The sequence below is a fragment of the Lepidochelys kempii genome, chromosome 6 (genome assembly GCF_965140265.1).
Source record: "Lepidochelys kempii isolate rLepKem1 chromosome 6, rLepKem1.hap2, whole genome shotgun sequence".
Taxonomy (NCBI): Eukaryota; Metazoa; Chordata; order Testudines; family Cheloniidae; genus Lepidochelys; species Lepidochelys kempii.
In genome coordinates, this window is record NC_133261.1 from 70,091,834 (window position 1) to 70,113,426 (window position 21,593).

The window sequence follows — 21,593 nt, forward strand, 5'->3', positions numbered from 1 at the left end:
AGACCCACCTGAAGGGTGTAATCAATTATACATTAAGACTTTGTATGAATCATTTAAACCAGATCAGGATATTTAAAATGGCTGCTATCAGACATCTCTTCTGTTCTGCTTCAGTATATTGTTGGCCTACCCCCACTGCCTTTCTTAATTCTAAGATCCCTTCCTTCTCTAGCGTCTCAAGGGTACACAGACGGGACAGAAGCAGGAAGCCAGATTAAAGGCAGAAGCAGGCAGCCAGACAAAAGGGATTCTCTGATCTGTACTTGCTGGATACCAAAGGAACAAAACTTGTGATCCAACAAATCTAGAGAAAGTTGATATGTCACATCCCCTCTAGTGGCAGCATTGTGCTGTATTAGTAATGGAGAGACCTCCAACTGGGATAAGACTTGGAAAGCTGACTACAAGTATGCTGCATCAGTGGTGGAGTTGGTTTTAAAAGCTTATCCCATCAGCTTCATTAAGGGAGCTGATGGGATAAGCTTTCTCTAGCAAGAATTTGCAATGGCAAGTAACTTCTATAGGGATAAGCATCTACACATCTAATTCCTCAAAAATCATTCAAACTTTGACCTTAAAATGCAGTGGATACACTTAATGTTTCCTGCTGGTTTGAGAGGTGTTACCAAGTTCTATTGGTATTCCTCATTTAATGTGTGTGTCTCCAACAGTATTGACTTTCAAAATGGAAGAAACTTCCTATACTTCTACCTTAACATTTCTGAGATCAGATTATTGTTTGTATATGTGATTTTAAGGAACTGAAAATGTGCATTGTGGGTAGGTCTATGATGGAACTGAAAGGCAGTGGGTTGTGGAGCCAAGGTGCCCAAAGCATTTGGGTGTTACATTTGGCTAACAAGATATGGGAATTGAGTTTTGCCTACATGTTGACGTTGTCTTAACTAGTAATTTCCTGAATTTTTAGTGACTCCATTGAAAGTATATGCACTTAAACAACCTAACTCTCTAGCTCCTCTATCTATGGTCCATATCCCCATAGTATTTGAGTGCTTTGAAAGTATTTAAAAATAGAGATAACAATAGTTCTCTATATTCCCCTTTCTTCTTTCCCAGCCTGTTGAAGAAACAACTTAATTTATGTATTATATTTGTTGGTTTGGTTTTGCTCGTTTATGCTGATGTGTATGTTCATCTAAAGTGAGGGAAAGCTAAGTCAATAAAATGGAATTTGCATTTAGCTCTGAAAGTGGTTAGTTCCACGGTCATTCTTATCTCTTATGAGTTCCATAAACTAGTTCTAGATCTGAAAGTTCTGTTTCCTGTGCTCATAAGTCAACTGCTTCATTGTCCCTGCAGAACATAACTGTCACGAGACGTCCGCAGGGATCAGTTCTGGGTCTGGTTCTGTTCAATATCTTCATCAATGATTTAGATAATAGCACAGGGAGTACACTTATAAAGCTGGGAGGGGTTGCAAGTGCTTTTAGGATAGGATTAAAATTCAAAATGATCTGGACAAACTGGAGAAACGGTCTGTAATTTCCATTTGAATGTACAGACAGAGAAGAGACCATGATGTAATAGTAATGTTGCAGTTTTAACGTATAATTAATTAGACTCTGCTTCAACTACTGCAGGACACTTCTTGCTCAGTACTGACAAAGATATGAAAGCATTTGACTGGAAGGTGTCAATCACATTTAGAGAAGGTCAAAATTAATAGTTTTAGAGGCCAACAAAATGAATTATTGTACAGAGCTGCCATCAAGCAAATTTTTGAAACCTAGGTGAAATTCTGGTCCCACTGAAGTCAATGGCAAAACTCACTTTTACTTCAGCAGGGCCATGATTTTACCCCTAAACTTGAGTGTCCCTTGTAAATTTCATATTATATATTATGTGTTGACCTAGATTTTAAACAAATTGTCTCTTCCTTTTCACGTTTGTCCCTCTTGTAATTTTTGGTTCTCTCTGTATTTAATTGGTTTCATTATTTAGGTTTCACATGGAATCTGCAGAAGATTTCAATCCATGCCATGGGCCTGTGCACATACATTTTCCTATGAACATCAGTTTGAGAGTGAAATGGACTATGAGTGTGTGAATATGGTCTATGCCATTTTACAGGTGATACCTGTAAGGATATAACACCCACAGATCTTTACTGCAGTTGCAAGCATGAGTTGTTCCATCAGTGTGTGCTGGTGTGTATAACAGTTTGTCTTCAAAGAGCAACTCCCCACATGCCTTTCATCAGAAATTATCTCAGCCTTGAAAGGCCTTCTTGGGTTTCAACTTCCCAGGATAAATTCAAGAGATAACAGTTAGACATTTAAAAAAGGAAAAAACCCAGATAGCCAAGTCACTCCACACTGCCATAAGGGGCACTTGAGTTAAATACTTAAATAGAGCCACGCAATACAAGCAGCAACCGGGAGTATCAGGAGAGGCATTGAGCTCCATGCCATAAAACAAGTAGTACTACTCCTGGGGAAATTCTGTGCCAAAAAATTATAAAATCTGCAAACAATATTTTAAAGTTCTGCATATTATTGGCCCTCCGAGCCACATATGTCATCTTCAGAAGTTCGAGAGCTGGGGCACACCTGCTGGGAGCCAGGGGTTGGGGTTTCAGCCCCACTCCTGCTGAAGCCCCGAGCCCTGGCAGGTGCACCCCGTAGGGCTGAAGCTCTGACCCGCCCCACCCGCTGGGTAGAAGTCCCTACCCCACCACCCCGCTGGAAGGCAGAGGTCCTGAGCTATCCCCCAGTCTGATAGGTGGAGAATGGGGGAAGATGTGGGGGGCTACGCAAGCTGTACTTTAATGGTACAAGAGTCGCATGTAGCTTGAGAGTCACAGTTTGGCCACCCCTGCTATATAATCATGCCAGTTTCAATTATTTTTGTAATTTACTTCAAAATACCTTCCAGCAATACAGAACAACAACAAAAAAGTCCCCCATGAGCAGAGAGTTAAAGAAACCCCTATGACAACCAAGTTCCTGTTTCTCTGCCCGCCCCCCACCCCGAGCCCAGCTGCGGGGTCAGACACCCACATCCCCTCCCCTCAGAGCCCAGCCGTGGGGCACCCCATAGCCCAGACATTCTCATCCCCTACCCCCAGGGCCCAGCTGCGGGGTCAGACACCCACATCCCCTCCCCTCAGAGCCCAGCCGTGGGGCACCCCATAGCCCAGACATTCTCATCCCCTACCCCCAGGGCCCAGCTGTGGGCCAAACTGAGCTGTGGGACCCCCCGAACCTAGACACTCGCACCCCCTATCCCCCCCAGAGCCCAGCCGCCCCTCTCCCCAACCCAGACACTCACACCCTCAACTCCTCAGTGTCCAGCCGCCACCCCCCACACCAGTCCAGACACCCACACCTCCTATCCCCCGCCCCAGAGATCAAGAGGGAGAACAGCCTGATACTGCATCCTGGGCTTCTCTGGAGTTTCCTGCATGCTGCCTCCTTCCTTCAGGGCATGCTGGGAACTGCAGCTGCCTGGAGCCTTCCGGCTCCCTTCCCCTCCCCCAGGCAGTGTCTTCTACTGTATTTGCGAGCTGGACTCTGCATGATCCAGCAGCCCCTATTGGTGGCCAGCAGCTCTCCAGTTCATTTCTGTGGGGGAAAAGGAAATTCTGCGCAGAACATTAATTTCCGTGCAAATTCTGTATTGCACAGTGGCCCAGAATTCCCGCAGGAGTAGTAGTACTTCCACCACTCAGCAGTGAACCCCCAAGCTAATAAACCAGTGCTGCAGGCAAGGTGCTAATGAATTCCATTAGTCCTCTATCAGCAAAAGTTTGATAACTGTCCTCATAAGGAGGGCAATTATAGGAGAAAACTAGTTAACTGTCAAAGACTCCACCAACGGTCCAAAAATGTAAAAAGGGGAGAAAAATGAAAACAGCAATGAAGGAATGCAGTAAAAGAAGGGAAGTAGAGAGAGAGAGAAAGAGAGAGAAAGAGAGAGAGACACCCACTTTCTCTGATCTGCTGGTTGATTAGTGCCTGGTCATATTCTAGTTCATGCTCTGCTTTGATCTGTCCTGCCAGGATCTGCTGCTTTAAATCCTCAACGTAGAGCTGCTGCTGTTGAACGTGTTCCCTGTGGAAAGCTTCCTGATCTCTCAGCTTCTGCTTGTATTCTTCATGCACAAAATCTATCTCTCTGCTGTTAGAAATGTTAACAATGATTTTAAACCAAGAAACACAAACTTTTTTTGTTAAGACATTTCTTTATGTTAGACAGACCCTTAAATCAGACAAAATTCAAGCTATTGTGTGTACAATCAAACACATTTAAGGGGTAGAAAATTCTGCCAAGATCATATGGTGCTAAGGTAGTTGCATATGTGATGTCATACATAGTATGTCACAATCCCATATAAATCAGTAAAAGCTACCATACGAGGTTTCTCATGGTAAAACAGAAAATTCCATCATTAGAAAGTTAATAGCAAAGGTAACTTGTTAATATTGTCACTGATCATTTTTGTTTAAGGTCATCCTATAAGGAGATCCTTTTCTTTTAAATATGTAAAAATACCTTGCATGCTGTGCCTTTCATCTGAAGATTTCAAAGTACTTTGCAAAAGTGACAAGTCATTATTATTCTTTTGTTACAGACCAAAAAAACCTGAAGCCTAGTGAGGTTAAGCGAGTAACCCAAGGTTACACAGTCAGTCGCTAATACAGTCAACATAAGAGCCCAGATCTTGTCACCAAATTCTCTGCTCTAACCACTAGATAAGGCTGCTTCTTCTATATTTTAAGTGCAGTTATCGTCAGAAAGGTGACTATGTTAAAAAAAAAACACTTTAACAGTTCTTCTCCGAGTGAATTCCAAGATACGTACACATGTATTTCAATGACAAAATAATTTTTTACTAGCTTCTCTTACATTAGTAGTGTTAAGCCACTCATAGTTATGAAAAGAGGGAGCTGGATTCCATTCTGGTTTGTGCATCAACACCACAATTAATAATTAAGGTTCAACTGTAGAATATTTACAGGAATGATGCATGAACCACATTTGGATTTTTGCTTTTGAAAACCATTTTTTACTTGTAAACTTAGCAAATTAAATGTGTAAAACATTGAAAAAGAATAAACATAGAAAATGCCATTTTTACAGATTCATTTTAGGAACGAATAAAACTTTTATTTACAAAATTATAGCTAATTTAGCCATTTTAGACTCGATTCTGACCAACAGGGATGAACTGGCAGTGAATAGGAAGGTGGACAGCAATTTGGGTGAAAGTGATCATGAAATGATAGATAGATAGGAAAGAAGGAGCAAGAGTGGCAGCATAAGGACAATGGTGTTCAAAAAATCAGATTTTAAACAAACTCAGAGAACTGGTAGGTAAGGTCCCCTGGGAAGAAAATCTATGGGAAAAAGGTGTTCAGGAGAGCTGGCAGTTTCTAAAGGGGACAATATTAAAGGCACAACTGAAAACTATTCTGATGCGAAGGACGATAGGAAAAATAATAAGAGGCCAATATGGCTCCATCAGGAGCTCTTTAATGACCTGAAAACCAAAAAGGAATCCTACAAAAAGTGGAACCTGGGCAAAGTGCTAAGGAGGATTACAAAAGAACAGCACAAGCATGTAGGGACATAAATCAGAAAAACTAAGGCACAAAATGAGTTACACGTAGCAAGGGACATGAAACGGACTAAGATGGAATTGTTTAAATACATTAGGAACAAGAGAAATATGAACAAAAGTGTAGGTCCTCTACTTAATGGGGAAGGAGAGCTAATAACTGATGACATCAAGAAGGTTGAGGTGTTTAATGCCTATTTTGCTTCAGTCTTCACTAAAAAGCTTAATGGTGATCAGATACAATACAATTAATATTAGCAACAAGGGGGAAGGAACGCAAGTCAAAAGAGGGAAAGAACAGGTTAAAGAATATTTAGATTAGTTAGATGTATTCAGGTCTGCAGGGCCTCATAAAATACATCCTAGAGCACTTAAGGAACCAACTGAAGCAATCTTGGAACTGTTAGCAATTATCATTGAGGATGCAGGGAGGATATGAGGTCCGAGAACTGGAGAAACACAAACTAAGTACCTATTTTCAAATAGGGGTACAAAGGAGAAGCTGGGAATTATAGACCAGTCAGCCTAATTTTGATACCTGGAAAGATACAGGAACAAATTATTTAACAGTCAATTTGTAAGCACTTAGAGGACAACAGGATTATAAGGAATAGCCAACAGATATTTGTAAAGAACAAATCATGACAAACCACCCCTAATTTCCTTCTTTGACAGGGTTACTGGCCTAGTGGATTGGGGTAGGAAAACAGTAGATGATATATATCTTGATTTTAGTAAGACTTTTGAGACAGTCCCATGTGACATTCTTAAAAGCAAACTAGGGAAATGTGATGTAGATGAAATTACTATAAAGTGTGTGCAAAACTGATTGAAAGATCATACTCAGAGTAATTATCAACTGCTCACGGTCAAACTAGGAGGGTGTATCTAGGGGGGCTCCCTAGGGGTCAGGCCTGCATCTGGTACTATTCAGTATTTTCACTAATGACTCGGATAATGGAGTGGAGAGTATGCTTATAAAATTTGCAGATTACACCAAACTGGAAGGTGTTAGCACTTTGGAGGACACAATTAGAATTCAAAATTATCTTGACAAATTGGAGACTTGGTCTGAAATCAACAAGATGAAATTCCATAAAGACAAGTGAAAAGTGCTACACTTAGAAAGGAAAAATCAAATGCACAGCTACAAATGAGGAATAATTGGTTAATTGGTAGTAAAGCTAAAAAGGATCTGGAGGTTATAGTGTATCACAAATTGAAAATGAATCAACAATGTAATGTCGTTGTGAAACAGGTTAACATCATTCTGGAGTGTATTAACAGGAGTCTTGTATGTAAGACAGGAGGTAACTGTCCTGCTCTATTCAGCACAGATGAGGCCTCAGCTAGAGTGCTGTGTCCAATTCTGGGCACCACACTTCAGGAAAAATTTGAACAAATAAGAGACAGTCCAAAGGAGAGCAACAAAAATGATCAATGGTTTAGAAAACCTGACCAATGACAAAAGGTTAAAAAAACTGGGCATGTTTAGTTTTGAGAAAAAATGATGCGGGAGGGAAGAACTGATTACAGGTCTTCAAACATATTAAGGACTGTTATAAAAAGAACTGTGATCAATTGTTCTCCATGCCCACTGAATATAGGACAAGCATCAAAGGAGATTTAGGTTAGATATCAGGAAAAACTTTCTGACTATAAAGGGTGGTTAAGCCCTGGGACAGGCTTCCAAGGGAGGTTGTAGAATTCCCATCACAGAAGGTTTGTACAAACAGGTTGGACAAACAGCTGCCAGGGATTGTCTCGGTTTACTTGGTCCCACCTCAGCACAGGGGACTGAATTTGATGACTTCTCAAGGTTCCTGCCAACCTACGTTTCTGATTCTAGATTGACACTTTTGCTCTTTTTAAAGGAAACTGTAAAGCTTTAAAGAGCCTTTGTGCCCCCCAATGAAAACATTTTAAAAGTTTTACATAGCAATAATTCTGCTGTACCAGCAGCACTAGCATATCCACTCACATGAGAGTTTGTTTTTGCTGAATTGGCATGAAGCTAGTTAATCTCCCCAATGTTAAAATTTAGAGTTTGCACATTCAGCAGGACAATACTAGCCAAACCTACTTACACTATTGAAAGCTCCGTACTAGGAATACGTCCCTGAAAGACACAGTACACGGAAGTATACCCATACCCCACTGCAATCAGAAATGCTTTGCAACACTTAGAAAACACCATGACTACAATTATTATCATACTGTTATAATCCTATGTTTTCATTATGTGGACAAAGAGCTATGGCTCTTTACCTCTCTGAGGTAATTGATTCTGTAACAGAGGAAGGGAATATTGTCCTATTATTGCTAAAAGAGCAAGACGCACATGCTAGTTACAATTCTGTTGCTATATCGGTGTCTCTGCCTTCTCTCTCTGTTTTTAGTAGTATGAGATAAAAATCAGACATAGCAATGAAGAAAGGCCTGAGTACCCATGCACAGGCTAGGACGGACCACCAACCAGCCTTAATACATTTACTGCTTGACAACGGTTTCTCTGAGGAGGAGGAGAGAGATAATGAAAATTCACAGGCTGCTGCTTACATAATACAGGTATGGCAGAACATGGAGTGTTTTTCCACTGGCTGTGAGGCTAGTGATCTTGCGAATAATGTGATTTGCTTGGATTTGGGATTCAGATCTGTCACTCCACATTCAGTGATAAAAACAATTATATGAATCCAAAATGTTTCCCATTTACATTCTGAACGTTTTACAGTCACCCCAAATTATCCTTGCTGGTTTGTGAAAATGATAAAGTGAAGTTATAAATGAAGTGACAATAGCCAAACAAGAAAATAAAATGCTAACATATCTGGTAGCTGAATTTTCCAAACAGACAATTTAAAGTCCAATTAATATGTTCAAAATACATCTGAATTATTAACTAAAAATGAAGGTCATCTTATGTTACAAAAACAAATTAACATATTCCAAGGTAAGTACAGGTGGTTGTTTCATTGGTCCACTGAAACATACCCTGAACCGGACACACCAGTAAGATTTCATCTTGTTTCATATATTCCAAATCTATGTATTTCAAGCAGGGATCAGTTCCCTCTATTGCTTGCACCCCTTCTCTCCCAAATCCACATGCATACATAAACAGTTCATGTAGCACTATAAGGAAATAAAATAATTTAACATCAGGACAGGCATAGGGTAAGCCGTTTAAATTCTGCAGAGCTGAGCATCTATCTCCAAAACAGAAACCCAGATAGACAAGACCACCATTTAGTGGTGCACAGCATGTCAAAAAGCAAGCTCATAATAAAGGACAGCGGTTTGCCGCTGTAGAATTGTACACACACCCCAGATTTACCAAATACAATAGAAATATTAACAGTTCATCCTCCTCTAAGTAAACATTTAAAACTATTAAGTAGGCAGCCAAAAAAAAAAAAATACCAACCTTAACCTAATGGTAATAAATTACTGAGAAAATCTTCATATTGTAACAAAGCTGGATTGTTTTTCATCTCATCTTTCTATCCACAAAGTTTGCATTAGGCATGCTAAATGAACCTGCTGTAGATCCACATTTTCTCCAGCCTGTTTTGCTGTCAGCTTTCTGGAGTCCTATTGTGTAATTCCCCTCCCCTCTTCCCGAAACACTTCCAAGGCTGATGCAGAGGCTGGCAGCTTCTACAGCATAATGCAGTTTTCAGTAACTATGGCAGCGATAGCCCTGTAATGAAGCAGAGTGCTTCTTGCAATGTAACATTAAGGCTCAAAACAAGAAACTTAAGCAAAGTAGTATTACAAAAGAAAAAAAATACTGTCCCTTAACACCAGTTTTACTGATTTAAAGACAGAAAAACCATCACTCAAATCAGACAGTTTTCCCCCTTCTTACTGCCGATCCAGATTCCAGTTAAATTTTTCTTTATTATATAAACCAAAAAAAATCAGAGTAGATTTTTTTTCCCACTGTATATTTGCAAAGCAAGACAGGCTGGCAATAAAAGCAATTACAAGTCCGGGTTTCTAGCCCATCCACTGATTTGCATTTTTCTCTACTATATCCCCTCACCAGCACATTTGTCCAATCAGAAGGCTCCTTTCCCACACCACACCATAGCCTCAGAGTAACACACAGCAAGTAGAGGATTACAGCAACTGCACAGGACCACCCTAGGAAACTAGCTATACATATCTGCTCACATCACAGAATTTAAAGCTTATGAGCTCTTAAAGGGAAAAGCGATAAAATGGCTCTGAACATTTTGTGTTATCTCCTTCCCAAATCTCTTGACACTCTGCAGGTTACACAATTATATGCAGAAAGAAAATGAATTAAAAACGGTAGAAGAGCCATATGTGATCTTTGAAAACAAGCACACGAAGGGAAATCCCTAAAGGCTGGAGAAGGGACATCATCATCCTGCAAGACAGGCATTTAGTTCTTTGACAAGCTGGTGTGCTTAAAGAAAAAAAATGTCTGCTGACTAGTGTGATTGTTCAATTGTCTTATGTTCTCCTCTTAAGAGTATGACCAACTCCTTCTACTGCCTAAATATGCAGACATAACACCACCAGCCAGAAGTGACCTACCAACAACACATCTGAGCATCTCTGTAAGACAGTCCTATCCCTCTGGCCAGCAACGAGACACGCACACTGCCTCTGGAGAATAAATTTACAGTCCTTTCCCTAGTCCAGAATAAGACTCCTGTAAGTCAAGACACAACATATGCTCCATAGAGGACAATGGTGTCTCTGCAAAATTCTAGCTCAGTTGGAATTACACTCTATCTCAGCCTCCCCGTGATTTCAACTGAATATAGCATTCTTCAGTTCGTGTGCTGAAGTGCTATATAATGCCGCTGTGCACTGTTATTCAGCTGCTGTATCCCACCCCAGATGTGACAGTATTTCACAGGTGGGTGAAGTGATCCATTACGTACTTCAGAAATATAAAGCTCTGAGATCTCCAAATGAGAGCCATTATTAGAATTTCATATTATTATTATTATTATGAGAATATTAACAGGAAATTCTCCTTGTTCACCATATTGCAATGGATTAAGTATGTTAACATGAATTACAGTGTCTTCCAATATTTATAAATAAACCATTTGATTTTTTTATTCTTTTAAACTGGATGAAAAAACACCACCGTTGTAATTTAAAAAAAAGGAGGTGGGGGGCAGAGGAAGGGAAGAAAGAGAAAGAAGGAAGCTTGGATGTGTTATATAAAAGTGGATTATTTCTCCAAGAAACTAAAATGCATCTTCAGCTTATATTTCTGGGATGCTGCTTCTTTCGTTTTCTAGTTTTTTGTATTTTTTTGTTACATGGGCCTGATTTTGATCTTAAAACACTTGGGCTTCTTAAACAATTTATTCTATAATGCCATCCCTCATCATTAAAACAGAGCACAATTTATCAAGGAAATTTGGGATATATGGTGATTATTTGAATATCTGAGACCCCTAATGATGAAGCATAGGTTTTGTTTTAAATCCATTAATTCTGATATGCAGTATTTATGTAATGCATTATTCTGAAGCTAGTTTTTATTGGGATTTTAAAAACAGACTGACTTGTTTTCCAGTGGGCCCTTTCTTAGTAAAAAGTAACATTCTTTCTTTCTCTTTGAGTGAAATCCTGGCCCTACCGAAGTCAACAGTAAAACTCTCTGTGACTTCTGTGGCACTAGGATTTAACTTTTGTACCTATTGTATTGGTAGTTCAACCAGTATTCACCTAGTATGAGTAGATATTGTACCGGACCCTATACAGTTTGGAGATCCCTAGAACCACCAGACATAGGGCCCAATTCTACAAACATTAATCATATGATTAGTCCTCGCACATGCAAGTAGTCCCATACAAGTCAGTGGAACTACCTTTCGTGAGATTAGGAATACTTACAAGAATAAAGTTTGTTAAATTGGGCCTGGTACATAAAGGACAAATACATCTGGCATTACATTTCAATTACCTGCTTTTGTCAGACTGAGTTAGAGCCTTAATATTATTTCACTGTGAATGTTTGTAGTTATTCTATTCTTATCAAGGGAACAAAAAGTACAGGCTTGACCTGGTTACACATAAAAGTCTACAATGAATTTATGAGAATTTATGTCAATTACCAAATTGACACTCATAAAAATATTACAATTAAAAGTGAAAATGGCATGATGTTCTTTATGTTTATTCCAAATGGGTGAAATTCAGCCCTGGGTAGAGAGCCAGCTTACACATCACTGAGTTCTGCTTGAGTCATGTTTAAGCCCTACTTGGAAGGCGCAAGGGTGCTGACCCTTTGCATAGGTGTGAATTTCACCCATCCATTTTTGACACTACTCAGTCCTATGTCAGCTGGAATAATGTTGGGAGTTAGTCAACAATTACTCCACAGCTCCTTCCAACTGCAGCATTTGACTTATAGCACTCTATCCCCTCAAAACTAGCATTATCACGCTTACAGTATAACTGAAAAAAAGAACCCTGAGATGAGATGAAGAAGCTTTGCAGGGTCATTTGCAATCCATTTGTTAAATTGCACTTACAACACTAAAAAAAACCCACAACAATTGGTCAGTGCAGCTTTGAGGTTGAATCCATTAGAATGTTAGGTTTGTCTCACTTGGGACTTGAGTTTAATAGCTTGGCAAGCCACTAAAGCAAAAAAGCATCAAATGTGAAATAAGAATAGCATCATGGCAGCAAGCAATAGGGTCTCATCTGTACTTCGATTGCAAATTGCCGTTCTTACACCTCAGTGTGATGAAATCAAAATAAAAACCCAATGCACTTGGATTATCGTGGTCCAAACTGCCTCCTCCCACAGCAGCCAATCGGGAAAGGAAGGGCTAGAAAGGCCAGAAAATCAACATGGTTTTGACATGATCCTAATAATTCTAACTTGTGATAGTCATAACTAAGAAAGCCTAGAAAATTAAGCAATTAAACAATGCTATTGCTCTGAAAAATATGGTGTAATTCCCACATCTGAACAGGATGAGGCAAGAATGGAGATGAAGACCTAATGATTACAGAGGAAGGAGCTGACTGCATCTTTGCACCAGTATCAATTTCTCTGAGCCTCACATATCTGTAATTCTCAAAGTCTGCATGAGAATGGATACTCATTTGCAAAGATTGGAGACCTGTGCACAAAATCTCATGATGCAAGCTACTAACTTCAAGCTATTGTCTTACCTCATTTCAGCTGAATGTTTGCACTCCTCATGGCCTATATGCTTTTGACTGTGGGAAAATGAAGAAATATATTAGTCAGTACTGTATTTCAGATACACTTCTACTAGGTGACATTGATCTGCTCTGTAGAGAGGACCTCTGCAACATCTACAGACCACTTCAGACCCATTTTAGCCCTATATTATAGACCTTTGTGCTGATCCTCTTAGGGGGAAACATTTCAATCACATGAGCAAATCCACTTATCTGGAATAAGAGACACACTTATCACTTAGTGCATGGGAAGAAAAATTTAGTTTAACTTTGTGGAAAGACTGCAGGAAAGAAACAAAAAAAAAGATTGCTGGATTTCTTCAGGTAAAACACAGCTAAGAAAAACTACTCGCACATTATATCAGTAACAGTCATTAATAAAAATTCAAATAAGCAGGACACCAAAAAGTTTCATTTTCAGAGTAACGGTTTAAGATAATCATGGCAAAATGGAAAGCAACATTATACACTATAACATAGCATATTCCCATCCTAAAGGAATGTGCTTCTATACATAATCTGGAAATCAATCAGAAATAGCCCTCAATCCTATCTAGTTTATGAGGGCAACTCGAACACTCACTAAAAAAACAAAACAAAACAGTGATATACAATCCTAGATGTATACAATTTATACATATTATAAATGCTGTTGTATGATTCACAACATTCCATATTGGTTTTGTTTACTTAATTTGTTCTTTTCTATATGCAGTCACAACTGATTGTGGAGGGCTGGTAGTTTGGTTTCGTCCATCTTCTAACACTATAATACAATAGGACACAACAATGGAAACCTCTAACCCAGGGATTGGCAATCTTTGGCACATGGCCTGCAGGGAGGTCTGCTGGTGGGCCGGGACGGTTTGTTTGCCTGCAGCGTCCGCGGGTCCTGCCGGTAGCAGCTCCCGCGGGCCGTGGTTTGCTGTTCCAGGCCGGTGGGGGCTGCGGGAAATGGCGGCCTGCACATCTCTCGGCCCATACCACTTCCCGCAGCCCACATTGGCCTGGAGCTGCGAACCGCGGCCTGTGGGAGCTGTGGTCGGCCGGACCTGCGGACGCTGCGGGTGGACAGGCCGTCCCGGCCCGCCAGAGGATTTCCCTGATGGGCCATGTGCCAAAGGTTGCCAATTCCTGCTCTAGCCTGTGAGTCTTCAAGGGAATAGTCAGAAGCCTGTTGGAGGCAAATGGTTGTATTTCAAATGAAAATAATTATACTTGCATTTAACAAAGAGCAGGGTTTGGTCAAAGATTGTCGTGACCCCAGGCCTATGAATACTTTTGCACATGAAGTAAAATCTCATTTAAGTCAAAGGCAAAAGTCCCATTGCTTTCATTAAGTCAGGCTTTTCACCTATGGACTTCATGCTCTGCTTAGAACTCATTTTCTGCACCATAAGCATTCACACTAAACTAGCACTTCACTAGGAGTAGCAGTAGCAGGAATTATATCCTCTGTAAAGCAGCCCCAGTTTTATCTCACATCTCCTTGATATTTATTCTAGCATAGGGCAGTGGCCTAGCATAGGGCAGTGGTTTGGGGGGAGGGATAGCTCAGTGGTTTGAGCATTGGCCTGCTAAACCCAGGGTTGTGAGTTCAATCCTTGAGGGGGCCATTTGGGATCTGGGGCAAAAATTGGGGATTGGTCCTGCTTTGAGCAGGGGGTTGGACTAGATGACCTCCTGAGGTCCCTTCCAACCCTGATATTCTATGATTCTATGCCTTGAGATGTGTGCAAATATCTGATGCCCATCATTGAGAGCCTACAACAAAGTTTCTACCTCTTTTATATTCAAAACTGTGTAGTGAGTCTCTTGGCATCATGTAGATCATTAGCAAACGTCTTATTTGTAAATTTTTCCATTCTGGGGGGAAGGGAGGTTAAAGTGACATGACCTGGTACATTGTACAAAACAAATAAATACCAAATATTGTTTTGTAAAAAAAGGTATCTCTGTATTAAAATTAAAATAAATTAGCTTAGGAGGATCCTGAGAGAAGGAGAGCACACAGTACACACTTGGAGCCAGTAACACAGAAAGAATGCACAAATACTGTATAAGGATGAATGCTTCATGTTCATAAATATAAAAAGGCAAAACATTCCAAGAGAGTTTAAAGATGCTGAATTTTGCTATTCCACTAGAATAACTCTAGCAAAGAAATGGGTTGATGCTTGAGGAGAACTATGGAAGCAGTTATTGTTCTTTCCCCCACAATTAAATACAAATCACCACCTGATTGGCACTGAAGCATGACAGCTGTCTAAGAATAAGAAAATGGTTATATTCAGTTTTATAAATACACCAAATTGCATCCTCTTTATAACTTAAATTACACACCAAAACTAGCTTAAAGGAACATTAAGGTTGCAAAGTTAAGCACTCAAAAGTTAGGAAATGCCAGAATTAAGGTTGCCTGTGCAGCAGTAATTCAGCCCCCTTGTTTGTGAAATTAAAGACCATAATGCATTACAATCACATATTATATTTTCCACAGCTTTATTCAGTGCACATGATAGACCTGCTCTGGGGATGAATCAAGGTTGTGTAGTAAAGGAGGTTGCGGTCTGTAGAACCCCTTTGTTGCACAAGCTGGAAGGCATGTGAGGAAAAGAAAGGATGGTTTCATGGTTAAGGAAGTTGAATGCCCTGAGAATTGGATTCAATCCCTGCCTATGCCACAGCATTCCTATGTGATGCTGAACAAATCACTTAAACCAAACTCTTCCCTGGTTATCACTAATTGCGTGTTCCTCATTTTCTGGGTGCCTGAGTTGAGACCCTGCGGGGGTCTGATTCGCAGAAGTGCTGAGAACTCACAGCAGCAACTAAAGTCAATGGGAGCTGTGATTTGAACATGTAATGAGCTAATCTATGCTAAGTATTCTGAAAAATCTGATCCTAGTCATCTCAAATTGGACACCCAAAATCAGTGGGATCTTTTGACCTTAATCTCTTTGGGCTAGACCCACAAAGGAATTTAGGAGCTACTAAGATTTCTGCTCAGTTGCTACCTCTCCCTGGAGGTGCCTAAAATTCCCTAGAAGACTAAACTTCTGGTGAAAATATGCCTACATTTCTGGCTTTGGGCATGTGCAAAATCACTGAAGTCCTAACACTGCCAATCAGTTCAGCATCCTAGATCATGCCTAAACCCCTCAGGATTTTAGGACCTTGCCCACTTATCTCATCTGCAGGGCCCAATTCAGTAGCTGTTCTCAGAGCATGCATATCAGATTGGGCCTCATACAAAAGACTGTTGGGGGTGACCATACAGAGCATTTTTGGGGGACTGGCAGCATGTGTGTCCCAGGATACCCAATAGCCCATGCTTAGGGCACTCACCTGGAATGTAGGAGACCTGTTTTTAAATCCTTACTCTGCCTGATTTGAAGTAAGGATTTTAACTTGGGTCTTTTATAGCCCAAGTTAGTGCCCTGACCACCAGGGCATAGAATAATCAGGGGTGGTTCTCTCAATCTCTCCTGTTGGAGCTGTTCTACTCATCATTATAATTTAAATCTAAATAAGGAAATAAAATATGATGGGACCTAAGCATTCCACTTCTCTTTGAAATGAACCCAGGTTCCAGGGAAGTTACATTCCGGTGAATACTTCTTTTAAACTTACCTTTCTTTTTCAAGGGGAGAAAAGATATAGGGAGGGGAAGGAGTGAAATCTCCATCCAAGTCCAGCCATTCCAAAGATCTGCTGCTCAATATGGGGGAGGCTTCACTAATCTATTAAAAAACAAGGTGGGAGCAGGAGGAAGGAATATTAAAACAACCTAGTAGGTTTCAATTTATTATTGCTGCTGTTAATATGTGCTGCAGAATAGAGGTATGGTCCTTGTCCCAATGACCTTACAGATGTCTAAGTCTGTTTGGAAATCTGAATAAACTATCTCCTGAATAATATCCTGCAGCAGTGAGTTCCCTTTTTATACACCATATAAAAAGTATTTCCTTTTATCAATTTTTAATTTAAGTCTCTAACTCTGATGCATGTAACAACACCTGCATGGATAATAACACTGGGACACTCAATACATTAATTCTATAATTTCACCAGCTAAAATTGCTTTTAGTGTATTTAATGCTGAACAGTGAGCTAATAACATAAAGACGACAACTCAGAATACTATTGATCGTGGAAAGTTTTTAAATGGTCTTTCCACTTTAATGCCTTAAATTATATTGTTTCAACGCCAGCGAAGTCATGACTGGAAAACAAGGGCATGTTAAATGATTTAAGAGGATCTGCATTTTCTTTTGCTAAGCAACTCTGGAAATGGCACTGATGTCAAGCCACAATGGTTTAGTGTTACTACAGACCACTAGAAGGAGGAAATGGGGCAAGTAAATAAGTAGATATGAAGAAACATTATACATTTCATGTTTGCTTTTAAAATGAAATAACAAAGTTAGTCACCAATGAAGGAATTTAGGAAAGAAAAATATAAAGTCTCAAAACTTACCAATCTTCTTTGTCTTAAAATGGCAGCTTCTGCTGGGTGGTTGAACCTAAATTTATGAGCCTTGCCCAGGACAACAAGACCTCCTGTTTTTTTAAAAAAAAGAAAAAAGAAAAAAAAAGGAAACTATGGAGACAAAATTTATCAAACATCTGGAATTTGATGTGTATCCATGGTACATACTATTTAAACTGCTCCTAGTAACACTTTGCTCACTGTTACTGCCAGCATTACTGTGCTTTTTAAAAAATCTTAAACCCTGGAGGTCAGTGGCAAATCCACTACTGGAAATTTCTTTTTATTCTGACTCCTCTATCTCAATGACACAAGGAGCACATAAGAGAAAATTTTCAAGTCCCAGTGCTCAGTAATTAAGATACTCAAAAATCTTTAAAGTGAAAATGCTACAAAAAGTGAGAAAAAATCTAAAGTACCAATTACTAAGTAAAAGAAAAAAATTCAAAGAAGAATTTAGAAACGCCCCTACATAAAGCCATATTTTAATCCCACAGAATCATGATCTTGGAACTTTGAAGTAGAATTGAAAAAAAAGTGTCAATAATAAGATAGGTTTCAGAGTAGCAGCCGTGTTAGTCTGTATTCGCAAAAAGAAAAGGAGTACTTGTGGCACCTTAGAGACTAACCAATTTATTTGAGCATAAGCTGTCCATTTATTCTTTTATGTAGAGACTGTCCAGTTTGCTCAATGTTCATGGCAGAGGGGCACTGCTGGCACATGATGGCATATATCACATTGGTAGATGTACAGGTGAATGAGCCTCTGATAGTGTGGCTGATGTGATTAGGCCCTATGATGGTGTCCCCTGAATAGATATGTGGAGACAGTTGGCAATGGGCTTTGTTGCAAGGATAGGTTCCTGGGTTAGTGGTTCTGTTGTGTGGTTGCTGGGTGAGTATTTGCTTCAGGTTGGGGGGCTGTCTGTAGGCAAGGACTGGCCTGTCTCCCAAGATCTGTGAGAGTGATGGGTCATTCTTCAGGATAGGTTGTAGATCCTTGATAATGCGTTTAAGAGGTTTTAGTTGGGGGCTGAAGGTGACAGCTAGTGGCGTTTTGTATAAAGACTTGTCCAGTAAGCTGAATAAGACTGTCTGCTGGTGGTGTGAAAGAAGAAGCATCTCCTAACAGCAGGAGTTCTGGGCAGCCAAGAAAAGTGGTTTCCCAGTTTTCAGTGGTAGCCATGTTAGTCTGTATCAGCAAAAAAAAAACAAAAACAACGAGGAGTCCTTGTGGCACCTTAGAGACTAACAAATTTATTTGGGCATAAGCTTCCGTGGGCTAGAACCCACTTAGAATATCAGTGTTGGAAGGGACCTCAGGAGGTCACCTAGTCCAACCCCCTGCTCAAAGCAGGACCAATCCTCAACTAAATCATCCCAGCCAGGGCTTTGTCAAGCCTGATCTTAAAAACCTCAAAAGGAAGGAGATTCTACCACCTCCCTAGGTAACACATCCCAGTGCTTCACCACCCTCCTAGTGAAAAAGTTTTTCCTAATATCCAACCTAAATCTCCCCCACTGCAACTTGAGACCATTACTCCTTGTTCTGTCATCTGCTACCACTGAGAACAGTCTAGAGCCATCCTCTTTGGAACCCCCTTTCAGGTAGTTGAAAGCAGTTATAAAATCGCCCCTCATTCTTCTCTTCCGCAGACTAAACAATCCCAGTTCCCTCAGCCGCTCCTCATAAATCATGTGTTCCAGTTCCCTAATAATTTTTGTTGCCCTCCGCTGGATGCTTTCCAATTTTTTCACATCCTTCTTGCAGTGTGGGGCCCAAAACTGGACACATTACTCCAGATGAGGCCTCACCAATGTTGAACAGAGGAGAACAATCACATCCCTTGATCTGCTGGCAATGCCCCTACTTATACAGCCCAAAATGCCATTGGCCTTCTTGGCAACATCCAAGGTTGGATTGACTCATATCCAGCTTCTCATCCACTGTAACCCCTAGGTTCTTTTCTGCAGAACTGCTGCCTAGCCATTCGATCCCTAGTCTGTAGCGGTGCATGGGATTCTTCTGTCCTAAGTGAAGGACTCTGAACTTGTCCTTGTTGAACCTCATCAGATTTCTTTTGGCCCAATCCTCCAATTTGTCAAGGTCCCTCTGTATCCTATCCTTACCCTCCAGGGTATCTACCTCTCCTACCAGTTTAGTGTCACCTGAAAACTTGCTGAGGGTGCAATCCACGCCATCCTCCAGATCATTAATGAAGATATTGAACAAAACCGGCCCCAGGACCGACCCTTGGGGCACTCCACTTGATACCAGCTGCCAACTTGAAATGGAGCCATCCCGTTGAGCCCAAATATCTAGCCAGCTTTCTATCCACCTTATAGTCCATTCATCCAGCCCATACTTCTTTAATTTGCTGGCAAGAATACTGTGGGAGACTGTGTCAAAAGCTTTGCTAAAGTCAAGGAATAAACACGTCCACTGCTTTCCCCTCATCCACAGAGCCAGTTATCTCATCATAGAAGGCAATTAGATTAGTCAGGCATGACTTGCCCTTGGTGAATCCATGCTGACTGTTCCTGATCACTTTTCTCTCCTCTAAGTGCTGCAGAATTAATTTCTTGAGGACCTGCTCCATGATTTTTCCAGGGACTGAGGTGAGGCTCACTGGCCTGTAGTTCCCCGGATCCTCCTCCTTCCTTTTTTTAAAGATGGGCACTACATTAGCCTTTTTTCAGTCGTCCGGGACCTCCCCCCGATAGCCATGAGTTTTCAAAGATAATGGCCAATGACTCTGCTAAAGGAGTTGGCGGATGTGATTGCACTCTCGGATGCAGCACATCCGGCCCCATGGACTTGTGCTCATCCAGCTTTTCTAAATAGTTGCAAACCACTTCTTTCTCCACAGAGGGCTGGTCATCTCCTCCCCATGCTGTGCTGCCCAGTGCAGTAGTCTGGAAGCTGACCTTGTTCGTGAAGACAGAGGCAAAAAAAGCATTGAGTACATTAGCTTTTTCCACATCCTCTGTCACTAGGTTGTCTCCCTCATTCAGTAAGGGACCCACACTTTCCTTGACTTTCTTCTTGTTGCTAACATACCTGAAGAAACCCTTCTTGTTACTCTTAACATCTCTTGCTAGCTGCAACTCCAGGTGTGATTTGGCCTTCCTCATTTCACTCCTGCATGCCCGAGCAATATTTTTATACTCCTCCCTGGTCATTTGTCCAGTCTTCCACTTCTTGTAAGCTTCTTTTTTGTGTTTAAGATCAGCAAGGATTTCACGGTTAAGCCAAGCTGGTCGCCTGCCATATTCACTATTCTTTCTACACATCAGGATGGCTTGTCCCTGTAACCTCAATAAGGATTCTTTAAAATACAGCCAGCTCTCCTGGACTCCTTTCCCCCTCATGTTATTCTCTCAGGGGATCCTGCCCATCAGTTCCCTGAGGGAGTCAAAGTCTGCTTTTCTGAAGCTTAGGGTCCGTATTCTGCTGCTCTCCTTTCTTCCTTGTGTCAGGATCCTGAACTCGACCATCTCATGGTCACTGCCTCCCAGGTTCCCATCCACTTTAGCTTCCCCATCTAATTCTTCCTGGTTTGTGAGCAGCAGGTCAAGAAGAGCTCTGCCTCTAGTTGGTTCCTCCAGCACTTGCACCAGGAAATTGTTCCCTACACTTTTCAAAAACTTCCTGGATCGTTCGTGCACCGCTGCATTGCTCTCCCAGCAGATATCAGGGTGATTGAAGTCTCCCATGAGAACCAGGGCCTGCGATCTAGTAACTTCCGTTAGTTGCCAGAAGAAAGCCTCGTCCACCTCATCGCCCTGGTCCGGCGGTCTATAGCAGACTTCCACCACGACATCACCCTTGTTGCTCACACTTCTAAACTTAATCCAGGGACTCTCCTGTTCTTCTGCAGTTTCATACTTGAGCTCTGAGCAGTCATACTGCTCTCTTACATACAGTGCTACTCCCCCACCTTTTCTGCCCTGCCTGTCCTTCCTGAACAGTTTATATCCATCCATGACAGTACTGAAGTCACATCGGAAGCCTGCATCCCAAGAAAGGGGAAAAAATTCATAGGCAGGAGTTGTAGACCAAGCTGGATGAGCAAGCATCTTAGAGAGGTAATTAAGAAAAAGCAGAAAGCATATAGGGAGTGGAAGAAGGGAGGGATCAGTAAGGAAAGCTACCTTATTGAGGTCAGAATATGTAGGGATAAAGTGAGACAGGCTAAAAGTCAAGTAGAGTTGGACCTTGCAAAGGGAATTAAAACCAATAGTAAAAGGTTCTATAGTCATATAAATAGGAAAAAAACAAAGAAAGAAGAAGTGGGACCG

The 21,593-nt window shown here is 40.9% G+C and overlaps 1 protein-coding gene across 7 annotated transcripts in view; it reads right to left on the reverse strand.

Moving 5' to 3' along the window:
- The window catches only part of STARD9 (StAR related lipid transfer domain containing 9), a 244,368-nt gene that overhangs the window by 80,737 nt on the left and 142,038 nt on the right, over window positions 1–21,593 (reverse strand). For all 7 annotated transcript variants that reach the window (XR_012159442.1, XM_073348593.1, XM_073348592.1 and 4 more), the window contains 4 exons: window positions 17,280–17,362; window positions 16,433–16,542; window positions 12,767–12,814; window positions 3,950–4,140 (listed from right to left, as the gene is read on the reverse strand). Coding sequence is in view for 6 of the 7 variants with exons in the window: in XM_073348593.1 (XP_073204694.1) it covers window positions 3,950–4,140; window positions 12,767–12,814; window positions 16,433–16,542; window positions 17,280–17,362 (432 nt within the window). In the remaining variant the exon portion in view is untranslated. The remainder of the gene's footprint in view (window positions 1–3,949; window positions 4,141–12,766; window positions 12,815–16,432; window positions 16,543–17,279; window positions 17,363–21,593) is intronic.